Consider the following 17,999-nt stretch of genomic DNA (forward strand, 5'->3'; position numbering starts at 1 on the left):
GATCTCTATCGATATGAATTTAAGCAAAAGGCTTTAAAGATAGTCGAGGATCTGTCTGAACCCCTTCATGGTGACTTTTAATTGTTGCCATCCGGGAGACTTAATAGGCAACCACGAGTGACAAGAAAAGTTTATAAAGGGTTTTTTCTTAATCTTTAAAAATGACCTCTCTAGCCTTTATTCATCATTTCTAAATGTATTGTGACCATTTCAGTCCAGTGTCTGTTAAATTCCAAGTAAAAAACCTCAGGAGTGACAAAGACACCCAACAGCAATTTTATAGCATGATACAGGTAGGACACATGAAAGATTTAATTAAAAATCAGGGCTATTCAATCAAATAATTACATTTGAATTGAAAATAACTTGTAAAAATAATAGCATTGTGTTAAAAAATGAACTTAGTTTTCTTTATAGTATTTAAGATTTGAAAACACTGCATTTTTTTTTATTTTGACCATTTTCCCCATTTAAATTTTCTGTAAAATATTGTCGGTAGATGACAGAATGAAACAAAAAAGATCACTTTACTTAAACACATACCTAATAGCACATATTTGAAAAATTGAAAATAATCTTGAAGTGGTCTCTTTATTTTTTTTTTCTGCACTGTATACTGCATGTATGGATGGATGGATGTACTGTATAGTGCGTGTGTGTATTTACATACTATTCATTACTCTATACCATTTTTATTATTTTAAATATGGTATTACAGAAACATTTTAAAAAAGTAATTTATGTAAGGAATATTTGGTGACAGGCTGTTCAATTATTGGAAAATAATGCACACCCAAGGTGGTAATGTGGCGCACAGCAGACTACCACGATTATACCACGGTTATCAAAAACATTGCTCTGGTGGTTATTTTAAAGGATTAGTCCATATTCTTAAAAAAATTCCAGAAAATGTACTCACCACCATGTCATCCAAAATGTTGATGTCTTTCTTTGTTCAGTCGAGAAGAAATTATGTTTTTTGAGGAAAACATTCCAGGATTTTTCTCATTTTAATGGACTTTAATGGACCCCAACACATAACAGTTTTAATGCAGTTTATCATTGAGTTTCAAATGACTCTAAACGATCCCAAATGAGACATAAAGCCCGATTTAAAGTTGTGCGTAAGTTCTGCGCCGTAGCTATGGCGTAGGCCAGGGGTGTCAAATCCTGCTCCTGGCGATCGACTGTCCTGCAAAGTTCAGCTCCAACCCAAATCAACTACACCTGAAGCAGCTAATCAAGGACTTCAAGATTACTTGAAAATTGAAGGTAGGTATGTTTGATTAGAGTTGGACCTGAACTCTGCAGGATAGTCGATTGCCAGGAGCAGGATTGGGCACCCCTGGCGTAGGCTATCCGTAGCCTGTGCGTAGCTCTGCGTAGCCTGACGTGCACCTCGCAAAAATTTTAACAGCGCAACAGTTCTATGTGGACCGCAAGTGCTGTGATTGGTCCACCAGAACCCCTCCCGTCAGGTAAAAAAACTGCGTCATAGGTATTTCCATTTGTGAAGGTGAAAACAAAGATGAGCCAAGTTGAGGAGTGATTTAACTCAAAACTGCATCAAAAGACACTGTTTATTTACTTCCATCATTGCTGGTCTTCTCAAATCATACACAACAAGTTGCCGTTTCTTCTTCGTTTGTGGGTTAACGGTCGCGCTGCTACTGTAGTTACATGCGTGGATACTGCCTACCAGCGGTTTGCGCGTGTGTTTGCACGCCGACGCGGAACCTGCGCCGTCGCGGCTACGCCATAAGACCTACGTACGACTATAACAAGCCCTTAAGGGTCTTATCTAGCGAAAATAATTTTTTAAGAAAAATAAAAAATATGCACTTTTAAACTAGAACTTCTCGTCTTCTTGTGGCTGTGTGACGCGCCAAGCACGACCTCACGTAATTGCGTAATGATGTCGAAAGGTCACGTGTTACTTATATGAAACGCACATTTGTGGACCATTTTAAAAATAAACTGACACAAAGACATTAATTAGTATCATTTCACATACAACAACGTCGGAACGGTCCTCTTTCTCCACACTTGTAAACACTGCGACGTAGTTTCGATACCTCATCCGTGACCTCTTGACGGGATAAGGTATTACCGTATTTTTCGGACTATAAGTCGCTCCGGAGTATAAGTCGCATCAGTCAAAAAATGCATCATGAAGTGGAAAAAAACATATATAAGTCGCACTGGACTATAAGTCGCATTTATTTCGAAAATTATTATTCTTTTGGGGGACATTTGGTTTGTTAAGTCTTTCTCCGTTGTCTTTAAGTCAATGTTTTAGTTAACAGTTTTTTCAGGGGTTGGCTACATATAGCGCCCTCTCATGGCTGTAGACAGTAATGTTTTCCTTTGGTTCATGTTAGTCAGTATGAATTAATTTTGACATATAAGTCGCACCTGACTATAAGTTGCAGGACCAACCAAACTATGAAAAAAGTGCGACTTATAGTTCGGAAAATATGGTACGTGAGGTCGCGCTGGCGCGTCACAGGACCGAAGGAAGACGAGAAGTTGTGGTTTAAAAGTGCATATTTTTTATTTTTCTAGTCAAAAATGACAATTGTTTCGCTAGACAAGACCCTTTTCTTGTTTGGGATCGTTTAGAGTCCTTTGAAGCTGCGTTGAAACTGCAATTTTAAACTGAATTAAAACTTCTTGGGGTCCATTAAAGACAATTAAAATGGGAAAAATCCTGGAATGTTTTCCTCAAAAAACATAATTTCTTCTTGAATGAACAAAGAAAGACATCAACATTTTGGATGACATGGTGGTGAGTAAATTATCTGGAATTTTTTTTTAAAGAAAATGGACTAATCCTTTAAGACATTTGACAGGTTAGGTGTGCATTTTACAGAAATTTTCTCAACCAATCACAATAAAGCATTCAACAACCTTGTGGTATAAGTAGTTAATAACATGCAAATTGTTACAAAGGCATTAGCAAAATACTGTTTGGGATAGTTTTACTTGGACTATAGCATGTCACCATGCAAGACATGTCAAGTATCAAAAGTATTTCAAGCTTTTCTATTTTGTTCACCTAGACTTTGTCAAATTTTGTAACCCTTTGACGTTAGACCAAAATAGCTTTTATTTACCTTTCTTACAGTGCATTTAAATCGCTCTGAGATGTCACCAATAAATCTGTAACTATTAATATGTTTTTTACTGTTTTTATATTAATAACTCAAAGTACAGCATGAGGCACTGCAAGCCACTACAATCACCACTTCACATTTCATGTCAACTGCCCACTCACATGTGTGCATTTGACAACTTCAACATTTTAAAAGCTTAAACCATTCGCAAAAACATTTTTCGCAACAAAATAAATGGAAATGTAGCATCTATTTTCTCCCTCCGAAGTTAAAGGCGGAAGGAGGGGTTTTGGAAAAGGCGAGCAGCAGTGGCCTGTACCTTCCCAAGCTGGGCTGACTGACCATGGCAGATTGCAAGCTGCGATGTGAGTAATGCGCTTTACACTGTTTTAACAGCTGACTACCCCAGAGGCCTGAGGTGAGAGGCACATGTGATAGGCAGAGAGCAAAGCCTGCGCAGAGGACAGACTGTCGGTGTGCCAAGGTACAGTGACAGCTCCCTTACTGGGGCACAGACTAGAGCAGTATGGCACGGATAGGATGCCACGCTCTGGATAACACACCGCGAGCGCTTCTGAACTGAATATCGGCCTTCGTGAAGATACAGAATTCGCAAAGCATCAACAGGATCAAACAGTCGAGAAGAGAATGTCAATACGCAATCTGCATTTCAAACACAGAGACTGGTTTTCACAGAGATCAGAACTATGTACTGTATAGAGTGATGGACTGGAAACATTTTCCCAATGTTGTTGTTCAACTGTGCATATGCTAGACGGGCCAGTGATGACTGAAGAAAATCACTGTGTGTTTGAAACGCAGAACAAACTGTGATCAGGACAGGCCGAGTTATCACTTCTTTTAATCAATGAATTTCAATGACTTGATTACTCACAAGATGCAAATTCTAGTTGGGCAGACTAAAAAAAAATGACATTAAGAGTTATGTAGGTATAGGCATCTCAAGTTTAAAATCCTTACATGACATGGACATTTTAACATTGTGCACAATTCCTCACAAAGCAAACAAAAAGAAAGCTAGTAGGTTTAGGCTCGCTCCTAAATGCTGACCTTTCTGATTTGTTCAGGTCACAAAGTTTCATTAATAAGCTGAATTAAAGATTCAACTTTATGCCCATTTAGAGCTCTATCTATAGCTTGGTACACACCAAGCCGATGGTCAGCTTTCTTGCAGGTTTTAAAGGGTACATTTCACAAGACTTTTTTAAGATGGTGTCCCCAGAATACATATAGTTTTAGTTCAAAATATCATATAGATCATTTATTGTAGCAAGTTAAAATTGACACTTTGTAGGTGTGAGCAAAAATGTGCCATTTTTAGGTGTGTCCCTTTAAATGCAAATGAGCTAAACTCTGCACTAAATTGCAGTGCCGTGGTTGGATAGTGCAGATTAAGGGGCGGTAATATCCCCTTCTGACATCACAAGGGGAGAAAAATTTCAAAGACCTATTTTTTTCAAATTTTTTCGCTTGCAGAGAATGGTTTACCAAACTAAGTTACTGGGTTGATCTTTTCATATTTTCTAGGTTGTCAGAAGCACTGGGGACCCAATTATAACACTATGGGCTCTATCGTACACCCGGTGCAATGCGCGACGCAAGTGTCTTTTGCTAGTTTCAACCCTGCGCAATAATCATTTTAACATTTAGCGCCACGTTGTTTCAATAGCAAATGCATTTGCGCCCACTTTTGCGCCCATGGACGTTTTGGTCTGAAAACGAGGTGTGTTCAGGCGCATTGTTGGCGCGTTGCTATTTTGAGGCAACTAAAATAGACTACGCCATTGACCAACAAAAACCTGTTCTAAAGTCTAAAGTCAATGGCGCAATATGTTTCTTGTTATTTAAAGAGCGCATTAACATGCGCCTATAAACGGGACGACCACACGGGTTTGCTTATGAATGCGCAGCAGCACAAAAACATGAAAGATTAAAGGATTGAATGTAAAATATTATTACCGAGTCTCTTGGACATAAATGAGGACTAATTATGAGACGTTAGAAAGCACAAAGAGCTGCTTCACCTGCAGCCTGGTAAGTAAATAAATGCTTTGCTTTAAACAAATGCATCTATTTTTAAATGTTTTTAAATGCTACCTTACGGATTTATTGTGTATGATGACTCTGTACCTGTGGATATGGTGAGATGAGAAATATTTTAAGTAATGCTTTGTAAAAATCCCATGGCGCTGTTCTAGTGCTGAAACGCTTCTGCTCTCTGCACGTATATTTATAAATTATTTTATGAGATTACAATGATAGGATATCAATACATTTACAGCAATTAAAAGCCTGCTATTTGTACTTATATGACTGAAAGAAAACAGCTTATAAAGGTTTTATCCAAAAAATGAAAATTTCAATAAAAATTAAAACATCACATCTTTTAACATTAATTAACATTGAACTGGGGGTCTTTTAACCCCCGCTTAGTTTTTCAGTTTACAAAGTCGGTCATCTAAATAGGGATTAGACATAGCGCCAGTGCAACCAGCTTTTAAAAGGGGATGAGAGATAAGACTCTCATTGGTTTATTGCAGGTTACGCCCAAAACACACCCATTACTCATTTGGAAAATATGAACAACCCTTTTGCCGGGCGCTTGGCGCACAAACCGTTTTTCCCGTCGTTAAATTAGCAAAAGTGGCATCGGACACGCCCATTTAGACAGTGCGCCGTGCACTTTAGACAATGTGCTTAGATGGTAAAAATAGGGCCCTATAGGATTTTAATGATATGTCCCCTTTAAGCATCATCTGACTTAGTTTTATCTGTGTATTCTGCACTGTTGTCTAAAGTAACAACTCTTTTTACTTTTTACCGATTCAGCATGTCACGCTCGTCTGGTGGTGGTCCTTGTCAAGGAGTAGTATCATTCATTGCCTGGTATAGCCAACCAGTGCACAAGCAAAGATATTTGACTAATAAGACAACACAGATATATCACAAATCCATCTGAGGTGAGCCGGATTTGTGTATCCCAGCGTCACTAGCTCTTCCCGTTTCCTGTTTTGAGTAAGTAATCCAACTACTGCCACCTGCTGGAGTGGCACAGAACAGATGACCACTTGGCCAATGTCCGCTTGGTTTGTCAGGGCAACTTTGAGGCAATGTGAGCCTTACAGTCTGTGCTACTTCGTTGGTGATGGTCTGTTGTGTCCCAATCCTACAAAATATTGTGGATTTTTAGAGAGTAAAAGTGTTACATGCCTGCTACTCTGGGACAGTTCCTCCAGCTTCGCCCCAAGCGTGTGACATTCCTCCTTTAGTTTCCTGATCAAACTGTTCTGAGCAGTCAGCAGATCGTCTGTTTCACTGGCTGTGCACAGAATAACACAACAATGACACAGATATGATAAAAAATACACGGGTAAAGTCACTTACTGTGGGTGAAAAATTACTAAAATGTGTAATTAATAAGTAACATTTTCTATAATAAATACTGCTATCTGCACAAATACATCCCAGTGCTGTTATACTAAATATCAGCACTGGTAAAATGCGACCACTTCCTTTTCTTAGAATAAAGAATCAAAACGAACCATTGCAAATACATAGACCTGTAATGTACATATTCTGCACATATTCTATTATAATAACAAAAGTGGGAGGGAGAGAGAGAGAGAGAGAGAAATGGGCCAAAGGGAAAAACATTGGGTAACATTCTCATTCATTAATGAGTTCAAAAAGTAAAGTTAAAAAGTTTATAAAGGGAATCTTGCTGTGCTTTGAAAAAAGCTGGGCATGTGAAGGCCAACACACAAACCAGGATAAAAAGACCAACAAACTGGACTCTAAACAAACAGGACAGAGCAAAAAAAGTGGCCATCCTCTAGAGGCAATTCTGTTTTAACTACTAAAAAACCAATCCATTTAGAGTTAAACAAACAGGGATGGGGAGGCGGGAAAAAAATAATTAGCTATTGAGAGTGGCCATTATATGCTTAGAGAGGAAAGTGGTCTGTGGTATTAAAAGGACTAATACCACGAGCCCAGAGAGTTTCACGCTGAGCTTCTGATGCCATTTCTCTTTAGACAACATGTGTGCCGTACAGCCGCGCCAAAAATAAGCCCTTTGTTTTCTCTGCACTTTGTTCTGGCAATCAGCATGCCTCAAGTTTCTTGAAACACAGGTAAATAAACTAAACGCGCCCGTCCAGATGGTGCAACAGATGTGAAAGCAGCACTCTGAAATCAGCAGACAGTGGGCAGCGTCGCCCGCCTCCCCTCCATTTTTAAACGCTAACTAATACGTAGCTCCGAACCGCCCGAGTGCCGAGCATCTGCTCCCTTCGGCCAGCCAAAGGTTACAGGTGTTCCTGATGCCGTCCCACACAGCGTGGCTCACGGCCGAAGCGTGCAGGCGGAAGGGCGGGTGAGGCGGTTGTTTTGGCAAGGGGCGACAAGCCGGCGGACACCCACCACTCCTCTCGTGCTGCGCTTCCATTTGCTGAAGCTTCTGTGTCAGCTCGCGTTCGCGCCGCTGTGCCTGGAAGGTCAGAGCGGCCATGTCCTCGCCACAGCAGCGCTCAGCCGCCTCCTTCTCTTGCCTGCAGAGCGAGAGAAAACAGAGAGAGACACATGTAGATCAGATACAAATGGATATTTGTGCGGATTAAAAGGTGAAATGTTGAATTCTGTGTCATCTAACGTATTTATCTGCTACTGGTTCACAAACAAATTACTACAAAATGGTCACTGCATAATGAAATATTTTCATATATGAGGAGCTCAGATGCAAAACCCTCTAAGTGTGTCTGACATGTTTTTTTGTTGTTGTAAATTAGCATTTTATATCATATTCGGCCAACAAACCCATATTATTGAATGGCCTGAGGCCAGGATTAAGTGGATATAAAGTGAAAGTATTTGATGAGCGTATAATAAGTGTTAAAAGCTTTCGGTTCTCGTTTTTGATGGAGGTGGCATCTAGCGGCTTTTGCATCTGAACAAATATATAACATCACAAGCACTTTGTCACAATAGTGACACAATGACACCAAGCCACTTATAACATATAAATCTATCCAGTGCTTAAGGTAACCTTCATGACTCTATCATAGCCTTAAAGGCCGAAGTATGGCCCTTTTTGTACGCATATGTGAGGGTCCGCATTAGGGATGGGACGATTATCGGTTTCACGATTTCCAGTTTCCAGTTAACCATGATAAAATGTCCTGACGGTAAGTATTATCAATTAAAATGTTATTATCATTACAACCGTGTTTGATTACCGTGATTTTGAAAACTCGCTGTAAATCCTGTCCAGCCAGAATCAGCTTGACGAAGGCGCTCGCATAGAGCGTCATAACCTGAAAACCACGCCCACCGGGGGGGAAAGCAATCCAACCGTCTCCATTGATTTTGTATTGCGAGAAGCCGCCTCCTTGTCATTTCTGGCTTATAACAAAAAACTGAATAATGCCTAAAAGCTGCTGTGTGACAATATGTACAGCTAACAAGCCAAAGAACCCAGAAATAAGTTTTTATAAGCTGTCGAGCCGTAAAACCCAGCTTTTAAGGAGAATAAAGTGGATCGCCGACTACGTTTCCCCCTGTTGGACGCAGTTTTACTGGTAGGAGTACTGTGGGGGGTTGCCTGTTTCCATTTCTGTGTCTATAAACGCTCGTTTTTTTTTTAAGGTTGAAAGCTTATAAAAACGTATTTGTTTTTTTTTGGGTTGTTAGATGTACACCTTGTCACACAGCAGCTTTTAGGTATTAATCTGTTTTTAAGTTTAATCTGTAAATAAGTTTTTATAAGCTGTCGACCCCAAAAAACGAGCGTTTAAAGACACAGAAATGGATACAGGCAACTTTTCATAGTAATACTATTAGTAGAACTGCGTCCACTAGGGGGAAACGTAGGTGGCGATCCACTTTATTCTCCTTAAAGACTGGGTTTTACGACTCGACAGCTTATAAAAACTTATTTCTGGGTTCTTTGGCTTGTTAGCTGTACATATTGTCACACAGCAGCTTTTAGGCATTATTCAGTTTTTTGTTATAAGCCAGAAATGACAAGGAGGCGGCTTCTCGCAATACAAAGTCAATGGAGACGGTTGGATCGCTTTCCCCCCGGTGGGCGGGGTTTTCAAATTTGCATAACTGCGTTAATAACTGTGTATGCTGCTCCACGCCTCCACGAGCTTCGGAGCAACTTTTTGAGTTGTTGCGCATTTCTTCTCAAGTGTGTTTTTATAAATCTTATGCCTGCCCGCTGCAGCGGAGTCGTCTAACTTCCGAAATTTGGATGCACATACATGCTGGAGTTGATCCAAACGTACGGTGTATGTGCGCGCGATCGATCGACCAACCGAACGAGAGAGAGATGCTTCTGATAATGTTGTCAGTTTAGTTCATCAAAACCGCATCTCCGCTATTCCGCTATAAGGACTCAGCATACTCAAGGATTTTTTTTAACTGCTCAAAAAGAATGGAGTAATGATGACAGCCCTAAATTCAACGTAGAGATAGTCCTCCTAACACACATTTAAAGTGTTATTAAAAAATGTAAGAGTGTTTTGTTAAAAAATGTTTTTTAGCAGGTAGGTCTTGTCAGCTTTATTATTTTAAAAGTAGATTGCCACACAAAAAAAGGCTGGACACCCCTGATGTAATGTTTATGCTTTAAAAAGTGCATATAGCTGCTAATTGTATTTGTTGTTTGCTGATTTTCAAAAATAAAACTTGTTAAAATGTTTTCAGTGTGTGTATCAGTTCTTTTTGAACATTTCCATCTCAATTTAAGAAAACCATGATAATATTGATAACCGTGATAACTTTGGTCACTATAATCATGATATGAAATTTTCTAACCGTCCCATCCCTAGTCCGCATACAGTGCGTGTGATGCAATGTTCGTCATCAGAAGAGTATGTGCGTACTGTACGCGCACCGCCAGATTTTTTAAACCCGGCCAAAGTATGGTCTATTTTTATGCATACGCGATGATCCGTATATAGTGCGATTGATGCAATTTCGTCATCAGAAGAGTGTGTGTGTACTGTACGTAGGGGTTGAACCAACTAGTCGACCTTAATGCAATGTCGTGACGCTTTAAGCCTGACATCGACTAGTCGCGTTCATCACTATACTTTTTAGATTTATTGTTGCATTGTTAACATTAAGTTGCAACATAGGAGCTGTATAATTTTAGCATTGTAATGCCGGCATGCATCGATAAAAAATGCTCTAAAACGGGAGTTATTGTGGCATTGTTACTAGAGGTCGACCGATTTATCGGCATATTTTAAATAATCGGCCTTGGCCGATTTTGCTGCAAAATTAGGCCGATTAACAGGCAGGCGCATCTGCGGGCACCTAAGCGCTGTTGTAGAACTCGTGACGCTGCCTCTTGCTGCAAGCAGATCGCTCCCGTCTCGTGTGTGTGCAGCCATGCCTTGTTCACAAACAGCTTTACTAAATGATGGCGGGATCGCGCGAATTAAGCAGCCAGTACAACAGCGCGACGGGCTTATGTCTCGCGGTGCACTGTCCTTGCAAAGATTAGGCTCATTTCATGTGATTAATGAGTGATGATGAGTTTTGTTTGCGTGACAGAGAGAGAAGAGCCGCGCGCGCACGCTTTCTGTCTCCCTGCTTTTATTACTCAAAACAAAACTGACTCGATGGCGAAAGGTCGGAAGCCCAAATCATATCCACAAAGGAAATGTTTTTCGTGTTGTTACAGTAACACTTTGTTTACAGTTTTGCGCTGCTCAGCCTGGATTAGAACACAGCGCGTCCGATTCGCGAACTGACTCCTTTGAACGGATTCGTTTGAATGAACGGTTGAAACAACAGATCTGTCCCAACACTAAACTCACAAGACGTCACTGTCAGCACAATCAGTCACTTATAGCGTCTCAGAAATGAGAATGTAAATGTGTTTAGAAAGATTTGCCCTAAATAACAGTCTCAACTAAAAACCATAGACATTTGCTATGTTAACTTTATGATGAATAAATATTTTATCAGGTCTACCAAATAAGGATTTTATCCTACAAAGCAATAAAAGCCATAGTAAAAAACTGATCAAAGATTATGACAGCAGAGTGTCAGGTAATATCTGTGTCTGAAAAATGCATGGTGCAGAGGAGGTTGTAAAACTCTTCAGAAAGACCAGTCATATATTTTTAAATACTTTGACTTAAATAGTGACATTTTTGCATTTAAAATATCTGCTAATAATGATGAGAACATTTTGATTATTATGTACATATAGAAAATCGGCCAAACATATCGGCCATCGGCTGCCCTGATTTCTAAAAAATCGGCATCGGCCAGAGAAAAAGCATATCGGTCGACCTCTAATTGTTACGTTAAGTTGCAACATATAAGCTGCATAAATTTTTTATTTAAGTTGCAACATAAGCTGTATAATCAGCATCTTTATTAATGTTCTGCTAATAAATTGTGGCATGTTGCAAAGCAGTCCCATCTCGTGTTTTGTATGATTGACATCAACGACTAGTCGACGTCAACTCAATTTTTATGTCATAACAGTCGACTTTAAATAATTTGAAGTCGTTCAACCCCTAACTGTACGTACATTGAAACTCGACGTACATTGTACACATAGGTCGCACATTCACCTACAGGATAGTGTAGTATGTAGCTCAAAAAATGCATTGCATTTTGTCGCAATGCGCATGCGTCGAACGTCCAGTACGAGTCAAATCAACTATACTTTGCAAGGCTGTGCGTTTCGTCCATGTGTGTACATTCGCTTACACATAAAAAACAGACTATAATCCACTTTATTCATAAGCGTTATTATTACACAGTGCTCTTTTCTTACAAATGAGCTTATAAGATATCAAACCATGTATCTTGTGTACATCTATTAACTCACATTGCAAGCAGCCGTGAAATAAATTAAGGGTGCACCGATATATCGGCCGATGATGCTTTCTATGCTTCTCAATGAATTACGGTGAAATGCAGCTACATCCAAAAGCCAGAGGGCGCTCTTGTGCAAACTCAATATGTGCTGCAGACAAAGAACCATACACGCATGTCCAGGAAATGGCTTAAGGATATATTTATATTGCTGTTTTTCAAACCTTTTCAGGTATTGTCATGATAATAAAGAATATGTATAATGATTATGTTTGACGATATAAACCACTCAAACTAACAATGATTTCAGATCGATAAGGACTTACTGATCAAAAGCTGTAGTACATGAAAAAGCTGTGAATAATATCGCCTGTGTGATTCAGAATAGGGATGGGCACGAGTACTCGATTGCTCGAGTACTCGAACGTAGCATCGATGATCGATCATGAAAACGATGATCATGTGGGTTTATTTATTTATTTATTATGGCTATGGCGGCATTTGGATGGCTGGTTAGCATCTACAAGCGCATCTGATAGTAAAGACTGGGTCTGGGGATGCGTGTTTGACGTCGTGTCGAGCTACGCAGACCGTCGTATGACATCAGTTACGTTACCATGCGTGATTCAAAAACAAACGGCGTGGCAGCAACCCGCTGATCCGCGCAATGCACGGCAGCCCGCCGATCCCGTGAAGCCGGCCACACCTCACATCACTGAGGCACTATGGTTTAAAAGGATGCCGTGATTTTCAGAAAACAGTCAGTGCAAAATGTAACACAGCCCCGCCCCTCCCCCTGCCTGCAGAAGAGTGTCTGATACCAGGCACTGTTGTGCTTTTCAACCACATGGGGGAGCTGTAAGTCATTTTTACATGGAAACTACATAGTGTTGCTTTAAGTTTTATTTGAGTGTTTTTAATAAAAATATTTTCATTTTCACCATGATGTGTACGCCACGCCCCTTTGATTGCCCTGCCCCGCCCCCAGTTAATTGAGTACTTGTTCTTCAGACCTATGGATTAATCGAAATGAAAAAATGACATAAATGCACATCCCTAATTCAGAATAGTTATTGGCCACGTAATATTAGTGTATATCGGCATTTATCGGTGCACCCGATAAATGGGATTAATCTTATATATAGACCTTATGTGACATTATCACACCCTATTACAATTACAATCCTTTACTTCATGTTCCCTATTGATTTCAGTCACCTGTGCTGTACACTGGACTGCTTTGGAATTGAAAGGTTACAGTTGTGCTTTGCTGACAGATCAACTACACAGCGGTTTCCAATATGAAATATTTGACATTGAGTATTTCCGATAGAGCAGCTTAAAGGTGAAAACAAAAGCACAATCAACAATGTAAATCAATTTCAACACAACGGCCTGGTTAAACAACATCAAAAACGGCACAACTAGTTTACTCTACAAAAAGCGCCGGCATAATGCAAGCCAAAAAAAGTAAAAGGACGAGAGAAAAAAACACCCACAAAACTCAAGTCAAAGTGTGTTAATTAACAGTGAAGCCTGAAAACTTTTCCCGCACACTGGGTTTGGAACGTAGCTGGAGAAGTGACCGTCTCTGCAGGCCTGCTGTCGTCTGGAGTGTGAAGGCGCTCCGCCTGCGAGAGCTGCGCGAGAGAGAGCGAGCGGGGGGAGAGCGCGCGGCCCCCGCTGTGCTTGAACAGCGGCCTAAAACACCATCCACACCAGCGCTCAGCAGGGGCTCACAAAGGCCTCACAGCCAGCCATTTGTTACTGTGGCTTTCCAGGGGGCCCAGCCACTCGCTGGGGTGCGGGGGTGTGGATGGAGCGAAGGGGGGGGGGGTCGGGTGTTTGTCGACCAATTAGCATGAGATAGACCGCCAGAAAGTTACCGAGAGCACTTTAGGGAAAAAGTTGGCGGAGCGAGAGGCCTTCAAGTGAGATAGCGTGGACACTGACGGGAAGGAAAGTTTATGTGTTTAAAAGTAAATTACATCTGATAAAGAAGTATGTGGCTAGCAGAGCCATGAAGGAGGTGTTCTCGTGTATGGGCTAATGGTATTTTATTGTATTTATTGCAATAGCAATATACTATAACACTATTTATGAATCGATTCTCTTTTTAAGTTCAATTAATTATTAATTAAATCAATGCTTAATGCAGAATCGCAATCGAGCGGTTCAGTTTATAGTCATTAAAACATGTAGAATTCATGTTTGAGCCATGGAAATTTAATTTGAGTAAAACAATGTGGTTAACAACGTGGTAATGGCCATTTCAGGTGGTACGTGGCAATCGTGAGTGTCTAGTTCATTTCCAATAGGAGACGTGTGGAAAGTGGCAAAACGTGGGCGGTTACAGAGGTGAATCGCTCCGCGCGCCTTGCTCGTGCCCCCAAAATCCTGTGCATTCTGCGGACAAGGCATTTCATGGCAGGTGCCTTTGAAGATACTGTAAACATTTTGCACTAAATGCTGCACAAAATGCTTCCACTACAAAAGAAAAGCTGTAGCCGCACGGCGATCTCGCCGCTTGCCGTAAACTTGCCCACCCAGTTTTGGGTTTAAAAAACGTATGTTGCTAACTACAACAAGGATGTGAATATACAGTATGAACTTGACAAATCACTTGACCATTGTGGACTACTGTAAATGCCATTCCAAAAACCTATTCGAGACTAACAAAAGAGAGTTAACAGCAAATTAGCCTTTACATGTTGGCCTACCCAATGACATCCCGACAGAACAACTTTACAATAAAAACGTATTGTGCAATAATTTACTAGAAACATCAGAGCACCAAACATACCGATAAAAGCAACGTAAAGCAATTCTGATGTCAAATTCTTATAATTATGGATCAACCCAAAAGCATATTTTTAGTGTTATTTCAATCTTTGTCATCCGTTTTGAGGGCTTGCAATGCCATGATTACGAAGCCAGATCAGGCGCGCCTCGAACCCTCTCCTGCCATTCTAACAATGCCAGGTCAGGGTGTGTTTGCTCACTGCTGGTAATGATGTGAGCGAAGCCTAATGTCCTCCGGTCAGGAGCCATAGCCGGGTCGGTCGGCCTGCCTTGTAGGGAGCAGCGTCGAGCCGCGGAAAGCAGTTTCCGTAGCTGGGTGCTGGTGGAGCGCGAGGGCCGAGGGCTGCCTAAGTGGGTACTATTCAAGCTGTTGCCCATTTGATTTGGACTACCACAGACCGCTCGAGCGCAGAGTTTGCAGCACCCTGCGGTGCTCCGTGATCCCACGCCAGAAATGACCAAATGCTACCGTTCCTAAAATGTGCGCAAATTGGAGTCAGCCGTTTGGCTTCGTGAGCACTCAACAGTTCACAAGGACACTTGCCATCGTTTGTATGTTAATATATGTGCGAGGGAAACTTTCAAAAGTGAAAAAGTACAGGTTGCACTGCAGGGAAAGAAGGCATTAATGGAGTATGTTAGTTTTAACATTCATTCTGGTTTGCTAATTGATGTTTTACTGCAACCCTGTTAGGTAAAGATTTATACAGTAAATTCAAAAGACTGACGCAGATTGTGACCAACACTACGTCCGTGCAAAAAGTACAGAAACCTAAACTGTAGAAGACTGCAGAAAAAAAAAACGTGCTTATACGCTAATACAGGAGTATAAAACATGCTCACATCAAACCTCAGATGTTTTATATGCACTTGGTCAGTGTCAATCTCACTCCCATTTCCTGTTTTCCACTGACACTCACACGCACGCTCCATCCCGCCAGGACCAGAGCTGCCTTGACTCACGTCCGCGGCACTGGTTACACACCCTACGTTTACTCTACATCCAAACGGCATCTATTACCGTGCCTGTCAGCCACTCTATCGCTCGCCCCGTACCCCTCCACACCCTCCGTTTATACCCCCCTTCGCTGCTCCCTCCCACCCTTTTTCCTTTAACTAAACTGGCTCTGGCTCCCTCCATCTGGTCCCCTTTCCTTCAGCAGCCCCGCACCTGTTCACACCTCCTCTCCTGTTGGACTGCATTGAACATTTCCTCCGATGCCAGGGCTATTCTGGCACTCGCAACCTCTCTGTCATTCAATCCATCTGTCAGAAGTGAACTTTGTTTACCGCCAGCTTCTGCTTTCTTCTTCAAGAAGCGCGAAACCCCCTCAAGGTCAGAGGCAAAACGAATTGCAGACGCCACCAATTTACAAACAACCCCCTCCCTTTCTAAAAGAAACCCCTATCAACAGACCAACTAATCACGATAATCGTTTTTTTCTTATGCATCCTCAGAGACTGTTGTGGTTTCAAAACGAGCGTAGAGGAAGCCGAGATGTGTTCACATATGCCGAATACATACCCACGTAGTCTGATTAGCTCAAGAAATTGCAGACTTCAGATGTGTGCTTATAATAAAAACCTTGTGAAGTACACAAAAAATCGGTTTGGGAGTGTTAATACAATGCTTTTGGGCTTTCGAAGAAGTAATTAAATAAATAATTTAACCAAAACCCAAAAAGTGCCTCTCAAAGGGGTCCCATCAGTACCTCAAAAATACTTATTGGTAATTAATGTATACACATCTGTAACTAAATAGTACATATTAGGACCTTTTTAAAAGTAGGGTACATGGAAGTTGCCGTCATGTTTCTACAGTAGTCCTAAATGGACAAACTGCTCTACGTTTCGACCCCAAGTTGTCTCAGATGACGACACGTTTGTCCTGTGGCGGCTACAATATACGTTTCGAAATTGAGGGGTGAGCAGTTGGTTGCAATTCGCAATCTTACCACTAGATGATAAAATTATATTAACCAGAAAAAAATTATACAGGTAATGAACAACACAGGTTTAGTTACATAAGAGTTAATACTACAATAAAAAAAATTCAGGGTTCCCACACCTTAGCTAACTTCAAACTCAAGGACCTTTCCAGGACTTTCCAGGTCCAATACCCTCAAATTCAAGGACTAAATGTGGGGACACATTTCAAGTGAGAGCAAGGTTACATTGTGTTACCTTTAAAAAATATATATTTACAGTTCCCTTTTGAGGGAACTCGCGCTGCGTCACTGCGGTGACACTTTGGGGACACCTCCAGTGGTAAGTGTGTCTGAATGTGTATATCAAATTCAACCAATGATGAGGCTGAACGACAGGGTGCAGGAAGTATATCGCTATCTGAAATATTGCAGAAGACAGCATTACAGGGATGCAGGAAGTATGGCAAGGGAGACGCAGCATCTCGTTCCCTTCTCAGGGAACAACAATTACATACGTAACCCGAGACGTTTTTTCAACTATGCAAAAAAGCATTTTGGTATGAATCAACATTCGCATACAGAAGATATAAGCATTTCAAGCGAACAGTTTAGCACGTGTGCTTAAAAAGTCTAGAATTTTTATGTTATTATTCTACACTACACAGGGAATAATATGGATTTTTTTCCACAAAAACTTCTTGCATAAAATAGATTCAAGCACTTTCAATGACCTGTATCTATGTATGTATATTTTCAATAACTTCCCAGGGCATTGATTTTTTTCCCCCAGATTCACAAACTTTCAAGGATTTCAAGGACCTGTGGGAACCCTGAAATTTATATTTATAGATGAACTATACTTCGTATAGTATATAACAGGTAACTGAATAACGGTGTACTCCACTAAAAACAGGACAAAATTAGAAATAATTAAAATCATAAATATTGTTGATGCTTGCTATGTTTCTTAACAAATTACGGTGAAATGCCACTACATCCAAAAACCAGAGGGCGCTCTCATGCAGAAACTCCATATATATGCTGCAGAAGAAGTACCATTTACACACGCAGCTCCAGGAAATGCCTTTAAGTGTATTTATATTGCTGTTCTTCAAACCTTTTTAGGTATTATCATAAAGAATATTTATAATGATGTTTGACGAGTGTTGCGTTTTCAAATGCATGTTATAAACGTCTCCCAGTGATTTTAGATCGATAAGGACTTTCTACTGATCAAAGAGCCCTAGCGCATGAAAAAGCTGTGCATAATATCTGCAGTACGATATCA

At 40.7% G+C, this 17,999-nt stretch overlaps 1 protein-coding gene across 2 annotated transcripts in view; it reads right to left on the reverse strand.

The window, feature by feature from the left end:
* sdccag8 (SHH signaling and ciliogenesis regulator sdccag8) overlaps positions 1–17,999 on the reverse strand; it is a 59,579-nt gene that overhangs the window by 20,637 nt on the left and 20,943 nt on the right. For both annotated transcript variants that reach the window (XM_055170381.2, XM_073873130.1), the window contains exons 14-15: positions 7,560–7,687; positions 6,348–6,456 (exon numbers count right to left, since the gene is read on the reverse strand). In XM_055170381.2, the coding sequence (XP_055026356.2) occupies positions 6,348–6,456; positions 7,560–7,687 (237 nt within the window). The remainder of the gene's footprint in view (positions 1–6,347; positions 6,457–7,559; positions 7,688–17,999) is intronic.

Source organism: Misgurnus anguillicaudatus, chromosome 11, assembly GCF_027580225.2.
Source record: "Misgurnus anguillicaudatus chromosome 11, ASM2758022v2, whole genome shotgun sequence".
Lineage (NCBI taxonomy): Eukaryota > Metazoa > Chordata > Actinopteri > Cypriniformes > Cobitidae > Misgurnus > Misgurnus anguillicaudatus.